General features: G+C 36.1%; 1 protein-coding gene and 1 non-coding gene across 2 annotated transcripts; both read right to left on the minus strand.

Moving 5' to 3' along the window:
- Positions 1-12,106: 12,106 nt before the first annotated feature.
- Positions 12,107-12,544, minus strand: LOC108828894 (S-protein homolog 5-like). Its single transcript, XM_018602558.1, has one exon. The coding sequence runs from the start codon at positions 12,542-12,544 to the stop codon at positions 12,107-12,109; it is 438 nt and encodes a 145-aa protein (XP_018458060.1).
- Positions 12,545-21,538: 8,994 nt separating this feature from the next.
- Positions 21,539-21,645, minus strand: LOC130512098 (small nucleolar RNA R71). The gene has a single exon (XR_008945659.1). It is a non-coding gene; the product is annotated as a small nucleolar RNA R71 (small nucleolar RNA).
- Between the last annotated feature and the right edge of the window lie 4,138 nt (positions 21,646-25,783).

Raw genomic sequence — 25,783 nt, forward strand, 5'->3', positions numbered from 1 at the left:
ATTGATTGATCTTAATGTTATTTTAGTCTTGATCATACTAAAATAGAGCTTTAGGCATTTCCCACCCACAAGGTGTATGTTGAAATGTCTGAACCAAATCTTCAAAGATTTTAGTTTATTTTACCAAGGACACTTGTTGTTAAAGAAGCTAAGATTGCTAGTAGACTCATTCCTAATGATTGCTTTAATAATATTCAACCAAAGATATTTGATGTTTGAGTTATTTTAGCAAATGAGCATTCATCTAGACATAGAGCTTGCTTAGTGTTGTGTCTAGGCATAAGGTAATAGATTGATTGTGTGTTTGCCACCTTTAGATTGAATCTTGATCACCCAAGATCAAATCCTTAGTCCCATGGATCCATCCTTAGCATTTGATTGAGTTCTCGCACTTGTTTCTTGATTGGATTTGAGATCACCTTGTTTATATTTTTAGGAGCTTAGCTTGTCACAAATCATCCATCTCCTGTTTGCTTAGATTAAGAGAGTTTGTGTATTCTTGGTGCATAAGTCTCTAGTTCTCTGTGGTTCGACAACCTTTCTATACTATCATTTGACTTGGGAGCCTTGAAAACTCCCAACATCAACCGGCAGCTTTCATGGGGCTGATGAACGATATTTTCCGTGAATACCTTGACCGGTGTGTGATTGTCTTCATTGACGACATTTTGGTTTACTCTAAGAGCAGAGAAGAACATGAACGACACCTGGCTATGGTATTGGATAAGTTAAGGGAGCATATGTTGTATGCGAAACTCAGCAAGTGCAGCTTTTGGCAGCGGAAGATCGGATTCCTAGGACACGTGATCTCCGAAGCTGGTGTGGAGGTCGACCCGGAAAAGATAGAAGCAATCACGAAATGGCCGACACTGTTCAATGCAACTGAGATTCGTAGCTTCCTGGGCCTGGCAGGGTATTACCGCAAATTCGTTGATGGATTCGCAGCAGTAGCAAGACCTCTTACTCGGTTGACGAGCAAAGAAGGAAAATTCGCGTGGACGGAAGCATGCGAAGGAGGATTTAAACAGCTAAAGGAAGCCCTGACAAAGGCCCCGGTACTGGTCTTACCCAAGCCCGGAATACCCTTCACTGTTTATACAGATGCATCTGGAGTGGGGTTAGGGTGTGTACTCATGCAAGAAGGACGGGTCATTGCATATGCGTCCAGGCAACTACGGAAACACGAGGCTAACTACCCGACACATGACCTGGAACTGGCAGCTGTAGTCTTTGCCCTAAAAATTTGGCGATCATATCTTTACGGAGAGAAGGTACAAATCTACACTGACCATAAGAGCCTGAAGTATGTCTTCACCCAGGGAGATCTGAACTTGCGACAGTGCAGATGGATGGAATTACTGGCGGACTACGACCTGAACATTGATTACCACCCCGGAAAAGCCAACCTGGTAGCAGACGCCTTGAACCGAAGGAAAGCCGATGTATCCGCAGCCAAGGAAACACAAGAGCTAGCTGTGACCCTAGTGCAATTGTGCCTTCGACGACAGTAGATGAGAACAGTGCCGGGTTAGAGGCTGTGGAACAAGCCGACTTGCTTAGACGTATTCGTAGCGCCCAAGAGACAGACCTCGCACTTCGGGAAATGGTTGATAAAGAGGTAGTCGGATATCGTACAGCCAGCAATGGGACCATCTTGTTTAGAGGTCGGGTATGTGTGCCCAACGGAAAGGAGCTGAAGGAGGTAGTACTAGCACATGCCCACCAGTCGCGACTATCGATTCACCCGAGAATGACAAAGATGTACCACGACCTGAAGCAGTACTACCATTGGGAAGGAATGAAAAGAGACGTGGGTGAGTGGGTCTCCTGGTGTCGGACTTGCCAGTTAGTTAAAGCTGAACGTGGGGTTCCCGGGGGTCTACTACAAGAATTACCCCTACCACAATGGAAATGGGATATGGTGACGATGGACTTTGTCACGGGGTTACCAAGAACGAGAGGAAACAAGGATGCAGTATGGGTTATAGTAGACCGCCTGGCCAAATCAGCCCACTTCCTACCTATCAAGACCACTGATAAGACCGAGGAATTGGCACGGGAATACTTGAACACGATCGTAAGGTTGCATGGGGTACCAGTCAGTATAGTATCGGACAGAGATCCGAAGTTTACCTCCAACTTTTGGCAAGCCTTTCAGAAGGCTCTGGGGACTAAAGTCTATCTGAGTACTGCATATCACCCCCAAACGGACGGACAGTCCGAGAGGACCATAAGGACATTAGAGGACCTCCTCCGATCGAGTGTCCTGGAATGGGGAGGTAAATGGGGCGAACATCTACCTTTGGCGGAGTTCTCCTATAACAACAGTTATCACTCGAGCATCGGAATGTCTCCCCATGAAGCGATATACGGTCGACCATGCCGCACCCCCTTATGTTGGACCGAAGTGGGGGAGACACGCGACATGACACCGGAGTTAGTCCAAGAGGCAAGAGAACAAGTGGAACTCCTCAAGGAGAAGGTGAAAGAAGCACATGACCGCCAGAAGAGTTATGCTGACAAGCATAGAAAGAATTTAGAGTTTTCGGTAGGAGATGAGGTGTATTTGAAAATGAGGACCTTCCGAGGTAGTGACCCAAACCGGAAGTTGAAGAAACTGAGGCCTAGGTATATGGGCCCGTATGTTATATCGAAAAGGATTGGCGCGGTCGCGTACCGACTCGCCTTACCGGTAGCGTTGTCAGACTTTCACGACGTGTTTCATGTGTCGGTACTCCGGAGAGTAGTACGAGAACCGGAGTTAATTCTACCACATCCACCTGCGGACGCAGAGCGTAATCTGACATTGGTTAGTGAACCGGTAAGAATCATGGATAAGAAGGAAGTTAGTAGTCGCGGGAAAAAGACAAGAATGGTGCTAGTCCGTTGGGAAATGGACGGAATCTATGAAGATGTGTGGGAACCTGAAGCGCAACTAAGGAATAGTCACCCCGGGATGTTTGAGGATCTTGAGAGGAACTGGGACGAGACCCAGAATTCGGGGACGAATTCATTTCTAGTGGGGGAGAGTTGTAACATCCCGGGCCCAGCCCAAAATGAAACCCAAGAGCTGCAGGCCCAAGTGAGTGAAACCCTACCCCAAAGCTCTCCCATTTCTTATAAAAGAGGCAGCACTCCTAGGGTTTCATCACAAGAGAGACAGCAAGCGAAGCCCTGCCCGACCAGAACCTCATCGGCGGCGGACGCCGCCGCCGATCACCGCCATCCGTTCGCCGCTCGCCGACCGTCCCGCGCGCAGCCCGAGCCGTCGATCCCGAGCCCCCAGCCGTCGCCTCCTTGATTCCTTTTCTTGTAACCTTCTCAGATCTGAACCTTAAGGTAATCTAGATCTCTAACCTTTTAAGTCATTGGGTATGACAATATCTGAACCTAAACCCCATCTCCCCTCTTATAAATCTTTATGGATCAGATCCGGAGAGGTGACCATCTCTTTTCCATTTCCTAGATCCAGATCTACCATTTCAAGAAACTAAGATGAGGACTTGGATGTGAACTTATCTCTTGTTGAGTAACTGTGGACATAGTCCTTTGTGTTGAGATCTAGATCTTATGTGTATGGATGATGAGCCTTGTGATAGTTCTATGATTCTAATGTGATGTGTGTTATGTGTGAATGATGGAGCCCTAGTCCTACTAGGGCGACGATGAACTGAACTGAAAGTGTCTAGGATGATGATAAGTTGAGACTTGTGTAAAGTGATAAGTGAAATGAGTAAGTGAAAGTTGATGAGTAAGATGAGAAGTGAAGTATAAGTATGAGCTTGTGAAAGTGTAGTTGTCATTGAACTTGTTTGTAGTCCTGTTTGGGCCACCGAGAACGGGTGGGCGTCTAGAGTCTAGGGTGTGATGTGTTGAGATGTGAAAGGAACCACGCGAGGGCGGGATATAAATAAGCAAGTGTAGTGGCGCCTTAAGATCGAGTCAAGCCGAGTCGTGGCTAACATGCTGCAATCCGGGTAGCCTCTAGGAAGCTGGGCGCGCGGGTACGGATGCTCGAAAGAGGCGCCGCCCAGGATAAGCCAGAACGCGTAGGGACATCCGTAAACGGCTATAGGTCCTACGTCTAGGTTGATTGGAGTCAGTTTGCTCTTGTTGTGTTTGAATCTTATAACTTATGCATGTGTTGACTGTTATTGGGCTTGAGTGAGTTCGTGGGTTCCTAGAGCCTGTCCTCACTGAGTATTCTGTACTCACCCCTCCTTCTTTTCAGATATGGCTGGGAGAGAGCAGGAATAGGAGTCCGTATAGTGCTAGTTGTTTTCAAGTTTCATTTGCTTTCAGAACCATTTTCATTCGAGCTTTGCTTATGTTATTGAATAATCTATCTTCGTGTTGAGTTTCGGTTTTATGTAAGACGATCTTGAGTTTTAACAAAAAGTTTTTGAACGATTTATGGAAAGTCTTGGTATTTTATAAAGGACCCCGGGGTAGGGATGTTACAACCAAGAACATGGAATGACAAATTAGACAAAGTTCCCGAGCAACTTAACTTTGTGAAGTGTTCTAAGGAGCCTGTGTTGTACCGAAGCATTACACATACACAATATAACATTACGAACAAATTTACCTTCTTTGTTGCATCATACACACATCGCAAGTATCTTCTGTAAGGATTGTGATTCGATGTTAACTTCAATGGGATAACAAATTCCCACACCAACAATTCTTCAAGACACCTACAAATCCTCTATCCGTTCGACGTCCATTAGATGATCCACATAAGCTCCAGACATCAATCCTTACTCTGAGTTTCGTAAATTTGAGGAGAAAATAATCAAAACTGATAAATCGATTTTATGGTTTCTTGGCTCAATTTGGTATTCTTAAATAGAATGGTGAATGGTTGGGTCAGTCATAATTAGATGTTAAGTTCTAAACCCGTTTGATTCTATTTCTGAGTATGTTAGTTTGGTCTTGCAATTGGACCGAAAATTTATCTTAACGAATATAGAATTAAGTTTCATGGGAAACACATCTCGAAATGTTTTGTCGGAGATATTATAGAACTTGCCGATAATTTGGAAAACATCTGGTGCTATGCGATATTTCTAGGGAAATAACTTGTCTACCCTAACAAAATATCTAAAGATTGAATTCTGTTTTTCTTTTTGAAGAAAGATTAGGGGGTGTTCAATCCGGATATCGGTTCGGTTTCGGTTCGGTTTTTTCGGTTTTTCGGTATTTCGGTTAGTAAAATATAACTACCATTCTAAATCCATATTTACATCGGTTCGGTTCGGTTTATATACTGTCGGTTTTCGGTTTATTCGGTTTTATACCAAAAAACATAATTCTTTATTTTGTGATCCTATTATATGAATTTTAGAGTCATGTTGTCAGCATAGTCATTTATTAAAAAATATTATATGTTTAAATAAAAGAACAAAAAATAAAAAACGCTTATACCATCAAATAAAATAATCAAATTTAGAATTAAAATCAAAGCTCAAAATTTTGAATAAAAGTAAATTAAAAACAAAACAGAAACACGAAACACTAAAGAAAATTTTTCTACTCTTCCATATTTACCGTTCATCAAATTCATGTTTCTTCGATTGAACACGAATCTCTGTTCATTTATAGATTAAAAAAAGTTGTGAAAAATTTCTACATTGTTGTCCATCAAATTTATAATCTTTATTTCAATTTAGTCAATGCTAAAATAAAGCAAAAAGATCAAAAAGAAGACTAAAAAATAAGAAGCATCGGTTGCGATGAATTGTTATTCAATTATTCTTCAAATGTTTTACAAATCATGACTTCTCTATTACTGTAAAAAATATGGTAATAGTTATTAACAAACAAATTAACTTATGATTTTCATACGTCGTTATAAAATTACATATTTACATGTTTCTATTTTTGATCGGTTTTATTCGGTTTATTCGGTTTTATCGGTTATATACCAAACCATATCCAAATCCTACGGTTTTTAGAAAATTACATCCATTCGGTTTGTATGGTATATACCAAATCCAAACCATATTGTCTATTTCGGTTCGGTTCGGTTCGGTACGGTTCGGTTTTGCCATATTGAACAGCCCTAAGAAAGATTGAAAAATTGTTCAAAGATACTTTCAAACTTCATCAACCAATTGTTTCCTAAGTAATAGCGGTCGTTGCTACCTAACAAATATTTTAAATGGTCCAGGTGATGAATGCAAACCCAGGTCAAGGCATTAAATAAACTTTATGGAAAATGTTGATTTTTTTTCTTCTGAAAATATTGAATTTATGTTATTATAGAGATGTTGATAACGAACCCAATTTATATTTTAAATTGCATATTATTAATTTTTTCTGTTTGACCAGTTATGGAGATGTGGTATAGGATAAACTAACAAAGTTGCATCGTTTGGGTAAATACACATCAGTTTCTTCTTTTGAGAAAATATCAATTTTTATGTTACAAATATCATGTATTCGATATACAAATCGTAATATACTCCATCCAATGTTTGAAAACCGACCCGGACACTGAACCGGACGATTTGCCGGATCACTGGATCATCGGGTCGACCACGGGTGAACTGCAGGTTAATAAATTAATTAATTTTATCATATAATAATATAATAGTTTGTATAATAGCTATGAAAATAAAAATATAGAAACTAAGTTAATATTTTCTAAATGTTTTTATAAAACATAAAATAATATTTTGGATATGTATAAATTTTTTTTGAAAATGCTTAACTTTACTTTTTATATTTTATTTTCATTTGATATACAAAATATCAAAAATAGTTTAGACTATTTAAAAAAAAATTATAACTAGTTAAGATTTATGATATCTAAAATATCAAGAATAAAATTCATAAAAATTTATGTATAGCGTGAATAATAAATTATAAACTTCAAATCGAAAAAAAAAAAAGTAAAACATAATTGTAATAAATTGTCAATAATAAAAATAAACTAACACCAAATCACATCAAATAATTTTGGTTATCTCTACCATAGTTCACTTCATTTTCTTCCGTTGGCATAGTGAAATCTTCGTCAAAATCTAAAAACCACAAATAAAATAGTGTAATTGGTATTATGTATGATTAAAAATCAGAAAGTTTAATCTAAATTTTAAAACTTATCAACAAAACAATATACATAGGACTTGGAACACGTAAATCTTAGTCCTACAGATTTATAATACAAAATAATCAAAAAGCAAAAAAGAAGAAAAGAAAAGAGATAGAAAATCAGTAGAGGTCACCGAAGGAAAGAGACGTCAGAAAAAGAACTGAAAGAAACCTAATTTTTAATTAAAAATTTAGAATATAAAACAGAATCTAAAAAACATAATTAAAAACTTAATAAAATATAAAAATTATCTATTAGTTCAACCAGTGGTTTAACCGGTACCGGGTTTTGGGTTTTGATGGGTTTTTACGGGCTTTTGCGGGTTTCTAAATTTTTGAGTTTTTCTCAAAATCCAAACCGGATTTATTTCGGGTCACCGGATTTACCGGTTCAACCGTGGGTCCGGTTCAGGTTTCAAAACACTGACTCCATCCGTAACACTTTAAATGGTGTTTAGGAATTTTTGTTTTGTTTCATAATAAATTATGTTCTCACTATTCAAGATATAATTTAATGATATTTAAAATTTGTGACCAATTACAAAATATTACATTATTTTTTATTGGTTAAACTAGTTTTATTTGATGGTATTTTAATGTAATCTACATTAACAGCATAAAATTTAGATAATTAATATTTATGCAAAAACCTTAAACACCAACTAAAATGATATAGATGGAGCATAATGAACATTAAAGACATTTATGAATAGATTGATTGGGTAGATTTTTTTTTTTTTGCAAAAATATGTATCAAAAAAAACTGAACAGCTATACCATATTTTTACTGTGCTTTAACCATCTACAGTATATAAAAAAGAGTTCATTTTAAATTCTAAAGCGAACTCCATCAGCAATAACATTCACATTTTAAATTAAGCTACATCATTGATGAAACACAATTCCCACACCCAAATTGTGTTTTTGTATATAAAAAAACAGTTTAAACTATACAAACTATTACAATGGTTTGATCAGCATGATTATGGAACCTCCCAAGCTGTCAATATTTCCTACATTTATCTAGTCGTTGATTCTTTAGTTAGAACTGCAAGATCTTTTCTGATAAAACTTTTGTATGTTGGTTGTTCTATTTCGCCTAGCTTTCTCCACAAATTATTTTGAGTAATAGAATGACTATTTGATATGTTAAAAGAAAATAACCATTAAGCTAATCTTTTTCTTTGTCATCTTATTTAATTAAAACTAGAATTGGATCTGTTCAACCGTGCGTGTGTTTGTTTTCAACTTTATAAAATAGCTATTTGCTTTAGATCATTAGTAGTATATATTTTTAACGTTAATCATATACTTGAATATTTATATAAGACTTTGAGTGATGGAACTGGCGTTTGTTATAAATTTTTTTTATATATAATATTTTTAAATACAGTAACTTATAATTTACATATTATAGTTAATCAATTGTTTAAGACCTTCACATGTACTTTCTATTTCTTATTATATACTTATCTTACTGTAGGTGCATTTAGTTATTAACCAAATTAATATATGCCTGAAAAAATATATTTAAAAATTATTTTGTGTTTAATTTATACTAAATTCTGATTCGTCCTTCAAAGCTGGATTTTATTTCACTAATAATTTTTACGCTTACTCATTTAAGATAATATATTATTGTATATACAAAAGTATAAGATATGTTAATTTTTAGACATGTATTATATAGTTTGCTAATGTTAAGCCGTTTTGTCATCTAATTATATTTTTAACATAAATATTTTATATTTTAGAAAATAAAATTTATAAATTCTATTTAATATTCATTTATCATATTTAGTTCAATATAATAATTATATTTTAACATGAAGATTATGATTATAAGATGCCAAAAATATTAAAAATATGATAGAATTTTAAAAATGATAACTTAAATATTAATGCATAATAATAGTTCATTGATAATTGTAAAATTAGTGAAAATATTTTTACCTACACTTTTGAAAATTAATATATTGTTAAAATATTTTTAACAGATTGATTGGAATTTTTAAAATATAATATTTAAATATATAAATTATTAAAAATCACACATGAAAGAAGTCATGACTTCTCTTATCTAATGTTAACTCGTCTTACCAATGTATTATATTTTTATTTTTGAACATAAATATTTTATACTTATGAAAACAAAATATAAAAAATTATCAATTTAATAAAATTTTATCATATTTAGCTCAATATAATAATCTTCTTTTAATACGGTTGATTATGATTATAAAATAGATAAAATATGATGTAATTTTTTTTATTTTATAAAAGATAAATGAATATATTAATGTATAATTATATTTCAAAACTAATTCCGAAATTAATGAAAATATTTAAATAATTTTTGAAATTATGATCATGTTAAATATTTTTAGAAATATATTTTTAGAAAAAATATATATATATATATATATATATATATATTTGTATTTAAAATGAAAAGATATCAAAATATATTACAATTAAAGTAGTTCAACAATTCTATATATTATTTGTCTTAGTAAAATACATTTAATTAAAATATTAAATGATGGATCAAATTAGAATATCACACATGAAAGATGGCATGACTTATATTTTAATATATAAGATACAAAGTTCGTAGGGTACCAAAAATGAACCCCAAACAAATAAGGCTTAAACTAGAAGTCCGAAAGCACATTAAGAGGAAATCCTAAGGGAAGGAGATGTGATCAAAGGACGATCATACCAACACGTGTATGGGTTCCATCTTAGGAGACCCGAGTTGAGTGCCAAAGCACTCACCACCTTCGACAACTGAAACAAAATCTTTGCCGGAAGTCCAAAAACGCTGAAAACCAAGAGGTTGAAAAATCACGTGCAAGACAGAGCAACAAAATTCATTTGCATGTGTTCCGTCTCCAGAGAACTGATCAGATCAGACATCCTTAGTGATTTAAATATGTTTAATACGAGAAACCCTATTCAGAAAGGATAAAACAATAATTTCTTGAAATCAAATCTAGAATGAATGGAAAGAAACCAGAAGTGGAGATCAAAACAGAAAAACTGTGGAAATAAATAAGGGAATGTCTAGAATGTTGGAATAAAGAAGAGTTGCATCTATTGAGATGAAGAACCAAAGAGAAGAAAATATATGAAAAGCCTCAATGTCTGACTTTCGGATGAATGCATCCTCATGAGGTGGCTGAGATGTGGCATGAGGTAGCTGAGATATGACATGAGGTGGCTGAGGTATGGCATGATGTGGCTGAGTTATGGAATAACATGGCTGAGATATGATATGAGGGCTGAGTTAACAATTGGTCAAGAAGAAGGTGTGAACACGTCAGATTTGAATTTTGAATTTTGGTGGAGCCTATTTCCATCTCATCCATCTCTCTCTTAGGTTTTCTTCTATAGATATGTAATTGTATGTGTAATTAAAAATTAAGGAGAGTAAACCTCTTTCTTCACATATTCTCTGGTTCTAAATTCTCTCAGACTCATAAACTCTCTAATCTCTTTTGTTACACATGATCTCATACTCTCCTATACTAAGAAACTTTCACAATCTCATCAAACTCTCTTTAGTCATTTACATTACAAAATCGTCCAACAGTCTCTCTCTCTCTAGTTCATACTGAACCAGTAGCTCATTCTCCCTTCATCCTCATCATTTTTCTATCTATTGGTATCAGAGCAACAAGCTCTTGAGAACCTATAAAGCTTCCGCAAACCGTTTCCAGTTCATATTTCTCTTTAAAACTCTGTTTCAGTTCATCCTTGTATTATCTGGTCCAAAGCTTTTCCAGGAGGGAAGAGACTCACCAAGAACTAAAGATAAAAGATAACTTTAGTTTCTGGAACTCAAGGAGGCTTCAGCTCAGTCCAGCAAGCCTCATCAAAGTCCAGTTTCAAACTCTGTCAAATTTCAGTTCATAACCTTCTTGGATACAACTCTTTATCCACTGGTCCAAAGGTCCTCCAAGAGGGAAGAACCTCACCAGTACTAAAGATAAGGATGTATTCCATAATTACTTTATATATATATGGTTTAATGTGGTAACATAAATGTTATTTGTTTTACAAGAGAACAACAACAACGATGCAGAGCGAAACAAAATTATTTAGAACAAGATGTCAATTTACAAAATGAAATTATCAGAGTGATACCTACGTGCGCAGAGAGAAATCAAAACAATATGGTTGTTTTTCACTGCTGAAGATATACATGTAGAAGTTTCTATGAGGTTTTGATCAGCTCCGATGTTGGATTGGATCAGACTCCGCCAATGCATTTTTTTAACTGGGCCCACCTAAGTTCTTGCTATGTTTCTGGAAAAAAAAAATAGCCGCTTTAGACCACCGCCGTTGGATTACAAGGGTTCAGTTGTAAGGGTAAAATCAGTAAACATTTTGAGAGAAAAAGAAGGGTACACAACTAATTATTGTGTGGAATGATGGATTATCACTTTAAGTGGAAAGTTTGTAGTCACAAGTTTCATCACCAACATAGTACAAATTCATAACACTAACATACAATTTACCTTTAATGTGAAAGAACCATTCTACAACAATATTTCCACTTTGTAAAGAAAATAACTCGCCTATAATCTCCAATACTAAAAATTCATTTGAAATTACATGTACCAAAGAAAAGGATACAAAATAATATTTTAATTTGGTAAACTGCTTATATTAGTAGTTTATATAAATGCATTTACCGAAAAGTCACAAATTCAATTACGTCAACTGTAAATAAAACTTTTTAAAATAAATATTTGAAATTTACAACATGTGTATTCACTTGCAAAAAAATTATATTGTCGCATACAAAATGGTAGTCCGCATAGGGTGGAATTATCACCTAATATCATATTGTATCTACTAACATCGAAAGAAAAGCTGATCAATGAGTAACATTATTTCAGACACAGTTTTTTAATATATGATTTAGTTTGTAGAACAAGAATTAATATATTGCAATGTAAAGAACACAAAAATTAAAGTGCAATAAATATTTTAAAATAATTTAAGAAGTCCATGGAAAACAGTAAGGTTGACCTCCATCACGTCTATCTCTACACGGTACTAGTTCGTAAATGCTCCAAATACATTCGCTGCAAACTCCAACTTTGCTTCTCGGATTATCGTCTCGATCAGCTCTAAAGATATCAAATGTGGCTGTATTATTAGTCCAAACAAAACTACAAGTGTATACCGTTGTTTTGCGAAGGTTAACACGAAATCTAAAATCAAAGCTATCTCCAGGTCCAAGTGAAATTACTCCCTTATCATCACCTTTGTTCCTACAGTGCACAACTAGTGTTGCACGTGTTATAAGTCTGTTGAAAATTATAACATGTTTAGAAGAGAATGGCAACAATCCTGCAGATGCAAACAAAATTGTTGCATGGAAGATTAGAATTGGGATTAGCATAAAAATGAAATTGTTGTTCCTTGAAGCCATTGTCTTGTTTTTTTAGTATGATATAAAATTATTTATTGTGGATGTAGTATACTTATACATGTTACAAAGTTAATTGTATCATATATACCTTTATCTTTTTCTTTAACCAAAAAGTTATATATTAGTTTCTTTTGGCTACTGTTCAAAAAATGTTAGAGTAGATATATGTCAACCATTAATTACTTGAAAAACTAATGAAAGATTTTATGATATAAATCTTCTCTTCAAATTCTTTGGAAATTATTATAGATAAGTTGCTGTTAAATTCTTTTGTTAAATGTTTATACAACAAAAGTAAGACATTAAATGTCTGTTGTTTTTATATTTCCAGATTCAGGTTCTAAATTAGATTTTAGATTTTCTTTCTACAAAAGCTATATTCTATCAAACCATGATTGATGTAAAATAAATTTTCTATTTTATAGGGAAAATAGATTTCTCCAACTTTACAATTTTTATCCTTAAATTTGAACTGTATGTATTTTTTTCCTAATACAAGCTACCATCCTGCAGATGCAAACGATATCATTGCATGGAAGATTAGAAATTGTATTAGCATGAAATTTTGGTTCCTTGAAGCTACTGTCTTCTCTTTTTTCAGTATAAGATAATTTTTTTTTTATATCTTTATATATAAAAGAAGCTTTTCATCCCTCCTGGGGTGTCCACGTCGACGTCCACGTCAGAAATACCCATCTTCACAGCGTGACACGCGTCCCATTAAATGAAACTCGGCGTTTAGGTTTATGTTGGGCTTTAGCTCAAGGTTGTATTCGAGGCCCATAGTGTTCTTAGCCCTAATCAATGGAAACTGAACGTCGTCTTCTTCGCTTCCTTCGAACGGCGATGCGGCGGTGATGCGTTCCAGATCCGTAATGGTGAGTTTCGTAATTAATCGTCTTTAATTCACTTCAAATCCGTCTCTGTTCATCGGCGTATTTCTGTATAAATACACATAGATTTCTCACATGCGGTTTGTACGTTCGTCTTCTTCGCTTCATTCGAAGAGTTCCAGATATATATACGGCTGTGAAGCGATACAGATCCGTAACGGTGAGTTCCATTTTGTTCCTTATCTTATTTACAGTATAATGGCTAATTCATCATTCCTTCTTGCTGATTTGAAGGCCGAGTGATGTTCCCCCACCGTTGGGGTGTGACTGCTCAAATTCTGGAAAGCAAAGAGCGTCAAATTGGTGGCGAGCTCATGGGTGTCGATATATGCTTCCCCTGGATTCTATGGTTATAACGTTCTTTACTCATGATCACTACAGGTTAAAAATATTTCCGGCGTTAAAACTTATGATTATCGGACCTTTGAATCACTTTTGATTGCGAAATTTAGAACAAGTCGGTTGATTATGATTTTTTCTTCACCTGAACTCATGATTATCAAAATTTTGTATTCATATCTTCATCGAACCTCTTTTGAATGAGAAATTTAGCCCGTTTTTTTTTTTGTTTTTGGAACTTAGAACCCGTTTCTTGATTATGAATTCCTTTCCACAACTCTTTTAAACTCATAATAAGTCGTTCAACTTTTACATATTTGATAATCCATTATCTTGATAGGTACATTTTGAGCACTTTGATTTCTGTTTTCTCTTCGCAGTGATGTGTTTGTGACGTTGAGCTTGGTGGTTCTCTAACTATATAAAGGTAAGGCTTCATCAGCAACATCCTTACATTTCCTACTTGCACCTAAGCTTTATTTCTCATTATAATGGTTAACTCATCCTCTTATTTATTCATTTGTGAATCTGCTACTATTAATGTGTAAGTTTCCCTCCTAAACACTCATCAGTTAATTTGATTTAATTCATCTCTTCTTATCCATGAATGTAAAAAAGAGGCGTCAACATGATCCATTGCTCCTCCTATGCTAAGGTAACTCCGGCAAACAAAAAAATCAATCCCTTTAAAGTGTTATGGTTTTAGCTTAAAGTTCTTTAATTGATGTTGTTCATATTGCTCTTTGCTTCAGTTTTTTTTATTTGTTTGGTTATTAATTATTTGTCCAACATTATGAATCAAAAAACTTGTGAGTTCACAGAGGAACCGTTTCAAAAGTTTGGTGATGTCCCATTCATGTTTGCATCATAACCAAACTACTTCTCTCTCGGGCGTTATCAGAAGCCAATAAGTTTAAAAAGAGTAACACTGACAATCAAATCACAGAAGAGGTAACCTTCATCTCTCTCTCTATAAATATATGTACATATGTATATATCTCAGTACATTGTCTTACAAATACGCTTATTTGTTTAGTTGGAGTATTTGATTTGTTGTGGACCTTGCGGGAATGGTAACATTAAATGTGTTATTTACATTCTACATAAATACATTGACAAAACTGCAGATGTCTTTTAGTTGTGTCTCTTGATGTTTGTTCTAGGAAAAACAGGATCTTATGAGTGTGCTCATACTTGATGAAAATATTTTTCCTCATCAATCTTTTCTGTTGATATGGCTAAACTCATTAGATTCATCATCTTCCTCATTCTTTTCTTTTTGACAGTCTTGAAAACTCATGGACCTGATGAACATCAATACTGGGACTGGTGAACAGCAATACTGAGTTACGAAAAACCCCATGTGTATCCTGCAAGAGTTCTGATAGAATTAAGATATCTGAAAACGAAAGCCCAACCACAAGTGATTATGATCCGCTGCAACAAGCACATCCATTGGAGAAAACCACTGCACAGTTCAGCCTGCTTTCGGCGGGAGCACTGTTGAGAGCTACCTGTTCTAGCATTTTATTGTTTTCTCAAAACGGCGCACAAGACTTAACCTATCAAGTTAGAAAGATTAGAATCCTACTATTCTGACTTGGTATCATATCTTATGTGTGCAAATTATTCAAATAATAAAATTTTACTTCTCATGTCCTAATTAAAATATTTTTTTGACTTAAACTTCATGTTTTTTTGGCTTAATATAATACATGTCTATTTTTGGTTTGGCTCTGTACTGCACAGAAAATTGAGCTGTATCTCCATAGAGAAAGAATCAAACAAACCTCTACCTCACTCTTTCATCTTCTTCACAATTCTTCAAATCAGTTCAAACCCAGAAAAGAAAAATTGATGTACATAGAATAACACCTGTAACAACTAAACCCAACAAGCAAAAAAAAAAGAGTTCTTCCAAATGAGATCGCAGGAATGAAAAGGATGCATAAACAATAATAAAATGAAATACGGCTTTTGTATTTTCGAAAGTCAGCTGTTCATATTTTGAAAATTTTAAATAAAGTACATATGCAAACTTGCACAACAGTCCTCACATTTTTGAACTTTTTGTGATTACCCTGTTTTGTAAGTTTTTACGAAATCTATAAAGTAGTAATATAATCATTAGCCACTATTGATGTACAGAAATTAATAGCCTGATAATATGTTTTAAATTATAAATTAAGTTATTAGTTTTAATTATAATCTGACTATTAAAATTATAAATTATTTAGATGTTCATATATAATAAATCAATTATATATAGTGAGGTCAATGTTAAAAATTATTTTCAAAAATTAATCATTATCATTTTTTAAAAGATAATCAATTTCATATATAAATTACAAAACAATAATAAAATAAATAGTGAAATATGCTATTTATAAAATAGTTAAAACTAATGTTACATATAATCAAGAATAAATTAAAAATTTTTAAAAATATTACATTAAAATTATTTTAATGGTAAATACGTATATTTTGTAAGTATTACAAACAGAAATTGTGTGGTTATTTTATTTAATTTAATTTGATTTTTTAAAGTACGAAAGTAAAAAGAGAAACCATATTTTAATACTGATATGTAAATAAAAAATATACTTGCACAGTTCAACAAAAAAGTATGTAAAATATCCGGATAACAAACAAAAATAACAGAAATGAAATTACATAATTTATACTAAAATAAACAGATTAAAATATCTATACTTACATATTAAATATAGAACAAAAGTTCATTAATAATTGTATTTAGAAAATTTAGTTAATCCTCTTTTAAAACAAACAAAATAAACAGAAAGAATGATGAAAATTGAAACACTATATACATAATTAAAATAAAATCATTTAAACTAAAACACATGTGAAATAAAAATATAATGAAATGAATTCCCGCGCGAAGCGCGGGCTTCCCCTAGTATATTATACATCCCCTAGTATATTATACAAGTTTGTTTACGACAGAAGTCAATTATGTTACTCAAGCTTCAGGTAGTCTGGTTAATACAAAGAGATATGAACGGATCGAGCGGTTCCAGCTAAGTGATCTTCAATCTATTTTGTCCTCGAGAAATATAGCATATCCTTAAATCTTCTCTTAACCTTTTGTATCTCCTTCCACTCTTTCGAGAAATTCAGACAAGCCTGAGGTTTCCCTAACATCATTATCAATTCTTTGAAATCTGTTCCATAGTGCTGACATGTCGAATGATGCATGCTTTCCAGCCCACTGTAGCGCTTCCGTCTGCGTATGCATTGCAGATTATCAACATTTTTCATTTTTATACCCATAATCTGTGTTCGTTCATGCTATCTTTCTACATCCATCTACATCCACCAAGGATCAATGTAGAAGTCAAAAAACCATCTGCAAAAAATATGTTCTCTAAGCGTAATACTTGAGATGTTGTTACTGAATTTTAAAATCAGTAGCTGTTTTCTTGTGACTAATCCTTGTAATAGCTACATGTCATGTGATTATCTATCATATAAGATAACAATTTTTTTTAAGGAGCATATAACTTCCAAGCAAAATCTTGGAGTTTTGAGATACTTGGTTCTGTGTAAACAACGTTTTGTTCAACCTTAAGTATATGTCTGGCCAACCTGTATACTATATATTATACTGTTTGTAGTAACACATATACATTTATTTCATTAGTTGACCAGAAAGGTATATTTATTTCATTGGCAACAACTCAAAATATGTTAGGGTACATATATGCCAACGATTAATTACTTATGAAATATTATATGATATAATGTATGGATATGATATAAAGTATGTCTTTAAATTATTTTACAAATTATTATAGAGAAATTGTTGTTAAGTTCTTTTCTTAAATGGCCATGCAATAAATGTTAGGCATTAACTGTTTGTAGATTACAGAAAACAGAGTTTCGTTTTTATTTTTGGAAAAACTATTTTTATGTCAAACAATAATTCATGTGAAATAATTTTAATTTTTTCTATTTTTAAATCAATAAATTCTTTGGCCGGGATATTTTTTTTCTCTAATTTTAAGGAAAATAGATTTGGGGCGACGTGATGGAGTATCCTTGTGGCTACTATTTTCCACAAGTAAACAGACCAAAACAAGCTCGTGATTTCTCTGCCTTAGCAGAAAAGGGAAACGATAGGATCTGTCTAACCCTGCACAAATTCTCTCGCTACCAATCTAGATAGATCTCGACGCGAGAAGTAACTCAGTCAAAACAGATTTCCCTAAAAGTATTTGGAAAAAATAAGACTTCCTCTTCCCGAAATCGCGAAGAAACCCTAAGTTACTTGCGGAAAAAGAAACACAACAAATCGGGTACACATCCTTCACTGCTGTAATTCTTCCAGAAAAAAGGAAGAAAAAAACATTCGGAAAAAAGTAGATATCTCCGAAATTCCTGAAAACCCAAATTTGTTGACTAAAACTGAAGAAAGGAAAATAGGAGATCACATCCCTTAGTGCTGAAACATCTTCTGATCCTCATGGCTAAAACATTTTCTGACCCTCACTGCTAAAACATCTTCTGAAACTTAATATTTTGGAAATCAAAAGTGCAACTTCCGTAGCAACATATTCTGCAAATATTTGTTTACTAAACATACTTCAGAAAAAATACTCAAAACTCCCTCGAGTAAATCCTACGAGATATTTCTGACTAATTTTGATTACGATAAAAGTGCTCATCGCATCTATAGTTTTTGAAATAAAATTCAGAAACTAAATCTGCAGAACAGCCGCAAACATGAATTTTCCAAAAAAAACTTTCAAAAAAAAATTTGCGGAATTTCGAGAATGTTTAAATATAAGCAAAGAGTCATATTTTGAGATCTCATATCGGTTTGATAATATGCCTTGAGATGTCTGAGAACAGTGTGCTGGGTTTAGGGCAAGACCTAGGCTTACTATACTACCGGTTTTAGGGTCTGTGATGACTATTTTGGCTTATGTTTTCCGTTTGCGATTTCAACCTGGTTTCTTCTCAATGTTGAAGTCTGCGATAAGTTCTCGTCTTAATGTGACTGGAATTGATCGGGAACTGAGCATCTCTCCAATGACAATTTTGAAGTCATATGGAAGTGTTGACCGCGCTATTATCTGAGTCGGATGATTGAGGACCAATTCTACAAAAGGGGAAGGTCTAATTTATCGTTAATTTAGAGAACGGTTGATGTGTTTGTCGAGGCCAATCGACGAATGTGGTTTAAGAACATGTTGATGATTATTTAACATGAGTTACTTGTTAATTATTAGTCGCAGATGGACTGTTTTAGTGTTTTTTCGAGATTGTGAATACATTTTCGAAGATTTTTTTTGCGACGTATCGCTTTTGTTTCCTGAAAATATGTTTTGTGTGAGATAGTTTAGTGTATTTTAGGAACGGGATCATCTCGTGGTTTGGTCTGAGCTCGGGTTTGACCGTGCAACCGAGAAATGTTCATACTGGAAGTAAGTGTTCCCGTTCAGAGATTTTAGTATACCACTACCAACCCATAAAAATTCCCCGACCAGAAAGTATGACCAGTAAACTGCATCAAATATTCTAGAGAAAAATTGGTCAAGACAACATTAATAGACTTGTGAATGCTTTCTGATGTCTTGCATATTTGCATTGTTTTAACCATTCATTCATAAGCATTTGCATCATATAGATTAGGATTTAGACATGTTTAGGTTGCATTTGGCATACATATGTCTCTATCAGGTATTGGAACACCACATGGAGTTCTTAGAGACATTTGGAAGCAAAGTGATCAAAAAGGGGGTGAAAGATGAGCATGGATGGAGGCCTTAGAAAAATCTTCTGTTGCTAAGATTTTGTGGAGACACAAGAAATTGAGTTAGCTTTCTAATGGAAGTGGTTTCAAGTCATTTGGAGATGTAATGGAGAAGTTACGGTCAATTTACTAGAGGCATATCCATCCTGGTCGAGAACCGCAGAGTGACCTTCCGGAGCGACCCCCTAAGGTAGCTCCCAACCAGAGCGACCAACCAGAGCAACCCACCTAAGTCGCTCGCGTTTTCATCGCCCGGAGACACAAAAATGGAGGCTGGAGCGACCTCTCAGAGCGACCCCCCAAGGTCGCTCCCAACCCCAGAGCGACCTCCTGGAGTGACCCTCTGAGGTCGCTCCACGTTATTTGCTGCACGATTTTATTATTTTTCAAGGACCTTTTTGCAATTGTTGTGCATGTTTTTGCACTTGGAAAACCTAATGTTTAAGTACTATGTAGCCACCATTTGGCAATCTATCTTTTATCTATTGAAGAACACAAAACTCTCTCAAGAAAGTTATCTTTTGATTTGATTGTTCTTGTGTTCTTGTGATTTTCTTTTCTAGTTCTCTATATGATTCATCTGAAATCCACCATGGGTTTAAGAGGAATCATGGAGATTAGTGAGTAATCATCTTTTGGATTCATGAGTTAGGGTGATTAAGGGTGATTAGGCTAGTTCTAGGATGTTTTAGGTGTAGATCATACTTGTTCCTTGCTAGTAGAGTGATCTTAATGCATCATTTGAGTAGGCCACTCAAAGGGTGATCTCTAGGCATTTCTCACCCGACAGGTGTTTGATGAAATGCCTGAGTCAACTCTCCTAGGCTTTTAGTGTACTTTGCCAAAGAGATTTGTTGTTAAAGATGCTAAGATAGCTAATAGACTTGTTAGTAATGATTGCTTGCATGTTATTCAACCAAAGACATTTGATGTTTGAGACATGTTAGCAAATGAGCATTCATCTAGACATAGAGCTTGCTTAGAATTGTGTCTAGGCTTAAGGTTGATAGTTTGATTTATCATTTACATTCCTTAGTTCGAAACCTGATCACCCAAGGTCTAAATCCCTATACCCATGAGTTCTCCTTTCCAATAGCTTAAAAGTATCATTTTTATTGCTTTGCTTTAGCTTTAATCATTAGTTTAGAAATCATCAAACCACTGGCTGCACTTAGATTAGGCAAATACTTGCATTCTCACTGCTTTGAGTCCCTCAGAACTGGTTCGACAAACAACTTCCACTATACTATCATTTGACTTAGGAGCCTCAAAACTCCTAACATCAAATTGGCGCCGTTGCCAAATTCTGAGTTTGATTTGAACATTGAGATTTAGTCATTTGCTTGAGACTAAGTCATTTTTATTTTTGTAAGTTACTGATTCTCTTCTTCACTCTTTGTGATTTTCAGGTGTATGAACTTGAGGAGCAAGGGTACATCAAACCTTGTTCCAAGAGCCGCAGACATCAGAGCTTTAGAGAGAGAGTGTGCTAGAAAAAGAAGAGAAGAAGAGCAACAAGCTCAACTGCAGCCACTGGAAGCTGCAATGGAAGAACAACAAAATCCTCTGAACCCCAATGGAGTAAACAATGTTCCACAAGGGCCCCAACAGCGACCAGCTCGCCCCATTGGCACTTATGACCGCCCCAACATCCATGGTCCTCGACTTGGAATCCGAGCACCAGCTGTGGCTGCTAACAACTTTGAGATCAAGTCAGGGCTGCTCAACTGCATAGAGAACAACAAGTATCATGGTCTGGCTGTGGAGGACCCATTTGATCACTTGGATAAGTTTGACAGCTACTGTGGTATGTCAAAGACTAATTGTGTGTCAGAGGATGCCTTAAAGCTCAAGCTATTCCCTTTCTCTTTGGGGGATAAGGCACGTCAGTGGGAGAAGTCTCTACCAAGTGACTCCATCACCACTTGGGAAGACTACAAAAGGGCATTCTTGGAGAAGTTCTTCTCTACCTCAAGAACTGCTAAGTTGAGGAATGAGATCTCCAGCTTCCAACAGAAGAACTTGGAAGGATTCAGTGAAGCTTGGGAGAGATTCAATGGTTACCAAGCTCAGTGCCCACACCATGGATTCTCTAAGGAGAGCTTGCTGAGCACATTCTACAGAGGTGCTCTTCCTAAGTACAGAGCCAGACTGGATACAGCTAGCAATGGGTTCTTTTTGGGGAGAACTGAGGAAGAGGCAGAGGCTCTAGTTGACAACATGGTTAAGAGTGATGCAGTCTACAGTGGCGACCATGACAGAAGCAGCAGAGGTGATGACAATCAAACAAGGAATGAGATAAAGGCTCTTCAGGAGAAGATTGACAAACTCATTGCTGATAAGACCACACAAGCGCAGGTGAACTTTGTTGGCAACCCAAGCCATGAGATACCTCCTACTGTCAATGAGGTTGAGGGTTTGGAAGGGCAAGAAGAATTGTGTTTCATCAACAGTAATGGTAGCTGGTACAAGAAGGAACCCAACTTTCAGTACAACAACTACCAACAGAAACCCTATTCAAACAACCAGCAGAGTGGTTATCAGCCTCGAAACAACCAGCAGAGCAACTATCAGCCTCAGCAAAACTCCTCTCCTAACTCCTCTGCCCCTCAACAGAGCAGCACTGATGCCTTACTGAAACAGATCTTGGAGTCTCAGACTAGAAGTGAGAAGCATGTGGGCTATGAGCTGAAGAACCTTCACTCCAAGATTGATGGGAGCTACAATGAGCTCAACAACAAATTCACCCACCTTGCTTCTTCTGTCAAGAATTTGGAGAATCAGTTTGCTTCCATGAGCTCCCACCAGAACCGCCAGCAAGGATCTCTACCTGGAAAGTCAGATCAAAACCCCAAGGAAGCAAAAGCTGTCACACTTAGGAGTGGTAAGCAGTTGACTCCTGTAACCTTCACCAAGGATGCTGAGAAACAAGGTGAGGAGGTGGCCATCAACCTAGATGATGAAGTGGTCATTGTTGATGAGAAGACAGATGCTGAGATCTTGGAGAAGATTGTGAAAGCCAAGGGTAAAGGAAAGGTTGGAGAAGAGAAGAAAACAACAAAAGATGGTGAATCTGCTGCTCCAGCAAGTGAGAGCTCTCATGTCCCTCCTCCCTATGAACCAAAGCTTCCATTCCCTGGTAGATTCAAGAAGCAGCTGCTACAGAAGTACAAGGCTTTGTTTGAGAAGCAGATGAGTGAAGCTCAGGTTACAATGCCCATCATTGATGCTTTCATGTTGATTCCTCAATACAGCAAACTCCTGAAAGATGTTGTAGCTGCTAAGAAGAAGGAGATGGAGGGCATGATGGTTCTGAGTCATGAGTGCAATGCCATCATTCAGAGGCTTGATGCTCCAGAGAAGCTAGAGGATCCAGGATGCTTCACACTCCCTTGTGCTCTTGGACCTATGGTATTTGAGAAATGTCTCTGCGATTTGGGAGCTAGTGTCAGCTTGATGCCTTTGTCTGTGGCAAAGAAGCTTGGCTTCACTCAATACAAGAAGTGTAGACTCTCTCTGGTGTTGGCTGATCGTTCAGTGAAGTACCCTGTGGGCATCCTAGAGAACCTCCCTGTGAAGATTGGAAGGTATGAGATACCTACAGATTTTGTGGTGCTTGAAATGGGTGAGGAGGCTCAAGACCCATTGATTCTTGGAAGGCCATTCTTAGCTACAGCAAGAGCTATTGTGAATGTGAAGGAAGGGAAGATTGACCTCCATTTGGGCAAGGAGAACATCCTCCACTTTGACATCAAGGAGAAGATGAAGAACCCCACTGTATTTGGACAAGCCTTCACCATTGAAGAGATGAATCCTCCTCCTGCTGATGATCACTTTGATGAGCTACCACCTGAGGAAGATGGGGTGTCAACTCCACTTTCTGCACCTATTCCAGCCTGATCCAAAGGAGGCAAAGTCCCATGAGTATCCTTGTATATATTGCATTAGTATTTGCATTATCATTTTATTGCATAAAACAATGGGAGAGTGAAGTTGTGTGCAGGTATTGAGCAGAAAGTCGGACACCAGAGCGATCTCATCACAGCGACACCTCTAGGTCGCTCCACCTGGGAGCAACATGTCTAGAGCGAGATGCCGAGGTCGCTCGCGTCACACGCGAGTGGAAACACAGAAACTGACCGTGGAGCGAGGTCTCCGCAGCGACGTCACGAGGTCGCTCCAGCTGGGAGCGACCTGCCGCAGCGACCCTTCCACCTCGCTCCCGTCTCAGGTAACTGGAAACCTCCCTTCTCCCAGTTTTTCTTTGCATTTTAGAATTTCATTGGGTACCTCACTCACACAGAGACTGTGTGATTTAAGTGTGGGGGAGGTACCAAGTATTTGATCATGTTTGTTTTCATGATTTTGAGTCTCATGCATTGCATATTACATTCTTATTTGTATAGAAAAATCCAAAAAAATAAAAAAAAAAATTTGAAAAACACAAAAAGGATCATTTAGTTGCATCATTTGCATTTTTAGGATTGAGTCTAGAAGCATATAGGTTGCATTCATGCATTAGGAGGATTTCAACCTTGTAAAGAGCTCATGCTATGTACTGAATTTGTTGACCTTTGTAATCATGACAAGTAGCTTGAGCACCCTTTAGAAAGCTTGTAAACTTCGCGCCTTGAATGCTCCTCTTGAAACTCATTTGACTGTTGATACTCTCTCTTTGAAGCAAGCTCCTGTTTTAATGTCTCTTGCATATGGTCTCTTGTGTACTAAGTCATGGATATACACACTTGAGTTGTCCCATCCTTTTTACCAATCTTCTTGACAAACTCAAGTGGTACTCCACTCCCAAAACCCATACCTCATTTTTAAACCATCATTATTTGTTGAGTGAGGCCTCTTTGGAAAGCTTTACATGTGCATAATGTTGAGAGTATTGGGAACGACAATGCTTAGTCTCCATTCTTGCTAGATTAGTCACTCTATTGTCTAGCTATAGGAAGGGGGTGAGTGTTGTGATTGTGATTTGGGAATATGAAAGGTTTGACTCTTTGTGCTTAAATGATTAGTCTTTATGGGATAAGTGGAGAAGTATCTAGCTCTTATTGTGAAAAGTCTTGGCCCCCAAATATAAAAAAAAAATATATATATAAAAAAAAGAGAATAAAAAGGGGGCTAGCAAAGTTGTTAGGAGCTCAGATTTGTTTTAAAATTGTGAAAATCCCTTATTGATTTCAAAAAGAAAGAGTCTGATGTGAAGAATGTTCTTGGGATTTTTTGGTGAGAGATGTGAGTTGGGTTTGACATTGAGGAATAATTGAATATCTTGTGTGTTTGGGAAAGGATAGAACAATGGAGATTGAGTATTGTATGCATGAGTTGATCCCTTTCTTAGATATATTATGTGTAATGTCAAAGCTACTGTGTTTTGAGAGAAAACCACCTTAAAAGATATTTTGAACCTCTGATTTCACTTGCATTAAAGCCTTTGTCTTACCAAACCAAATGACTTGGACCAGTTGACCATTTGTGAGATGTCTATTGAGTTTGCTTCCTGAAATGTTAGAGAGATGGTGGATTTGTGGTTTGTAGATGCATGATTAATGAGTGTAGAGATCAAAGGAGCTGAGATAGGCCCTAGAGAAGTTAGAGATGGATAAAATCTTTGCTCTTGCTATTTGGTATGATTATGCAAGGTTGTTAGGTTTGAGAACTAAGAAGAGTTTCTTTTGGTTATGAGTCCCCACCTTCAAACCTCTTCTCGCTTGGTTCTTGAGTTTACTTGTGGACAAGTAAAGGACTATGTGTGGGGGAGTGATGTCTTTGCATATTTGCATTTGTTTTAACCATTCATTCATAAGCATTTGCATCATATAAATTAGGATTTAGACATGTTTAGGTTGCATTTGACATACATATGTCTCTATCAGGTATTGGAAACACCACATGGAGTTCTTAGAGATAATTTGGAAGCAAAGTGATCAAAAAAGGGGGTGAAAGATGAGCATGGATGGAGGCCTTAGAGAAATCTTCTGTTGCTAAGATTTTGTGGAGACACAGAAAATTGAGTTAGCTTTCTAATGAAGTGGTTTCAAGTCATTTGGAGATGTAATGGGAGAAGTTACGGTCAATTTAGAGGCATATCCATCCTGGTCGAGAACCGCAGAGTGACCTTCCGGAGCGACACCCTAAGGTAGCTCCCAACCAGAGCGACCAACCAGAGCGACCCACCTAAGTCGCTCGCGTTTTCATCGCCCGGAGACACAAAAATGG

This window comes from Raphanus sativus, chromosome 4 (genome assembly GCF_000801105.2).
Source record: "Raphanus sativus cultivar WK10039 chromosome 4, ASM80110v3, whole genome shotgun sequence".
In the NCBI taxonomy this organism is placed as follows: Eukaryota; Viridiplantae; Streptophyta; class Magnoliopsida; order Brassicales; family Brassicaceae; genus Raphanus; species Raphanus sativus.

What these genes read in the sequence shown, in the direction of transcription:
- LOC108828894 (XM_018602558.1), bottom strand. Translation starts at nt 12,544, where the DNA reads ATGGCTTCAAGGAACAACAATTTCATTTTTATGCTAATCCCAATTCTA.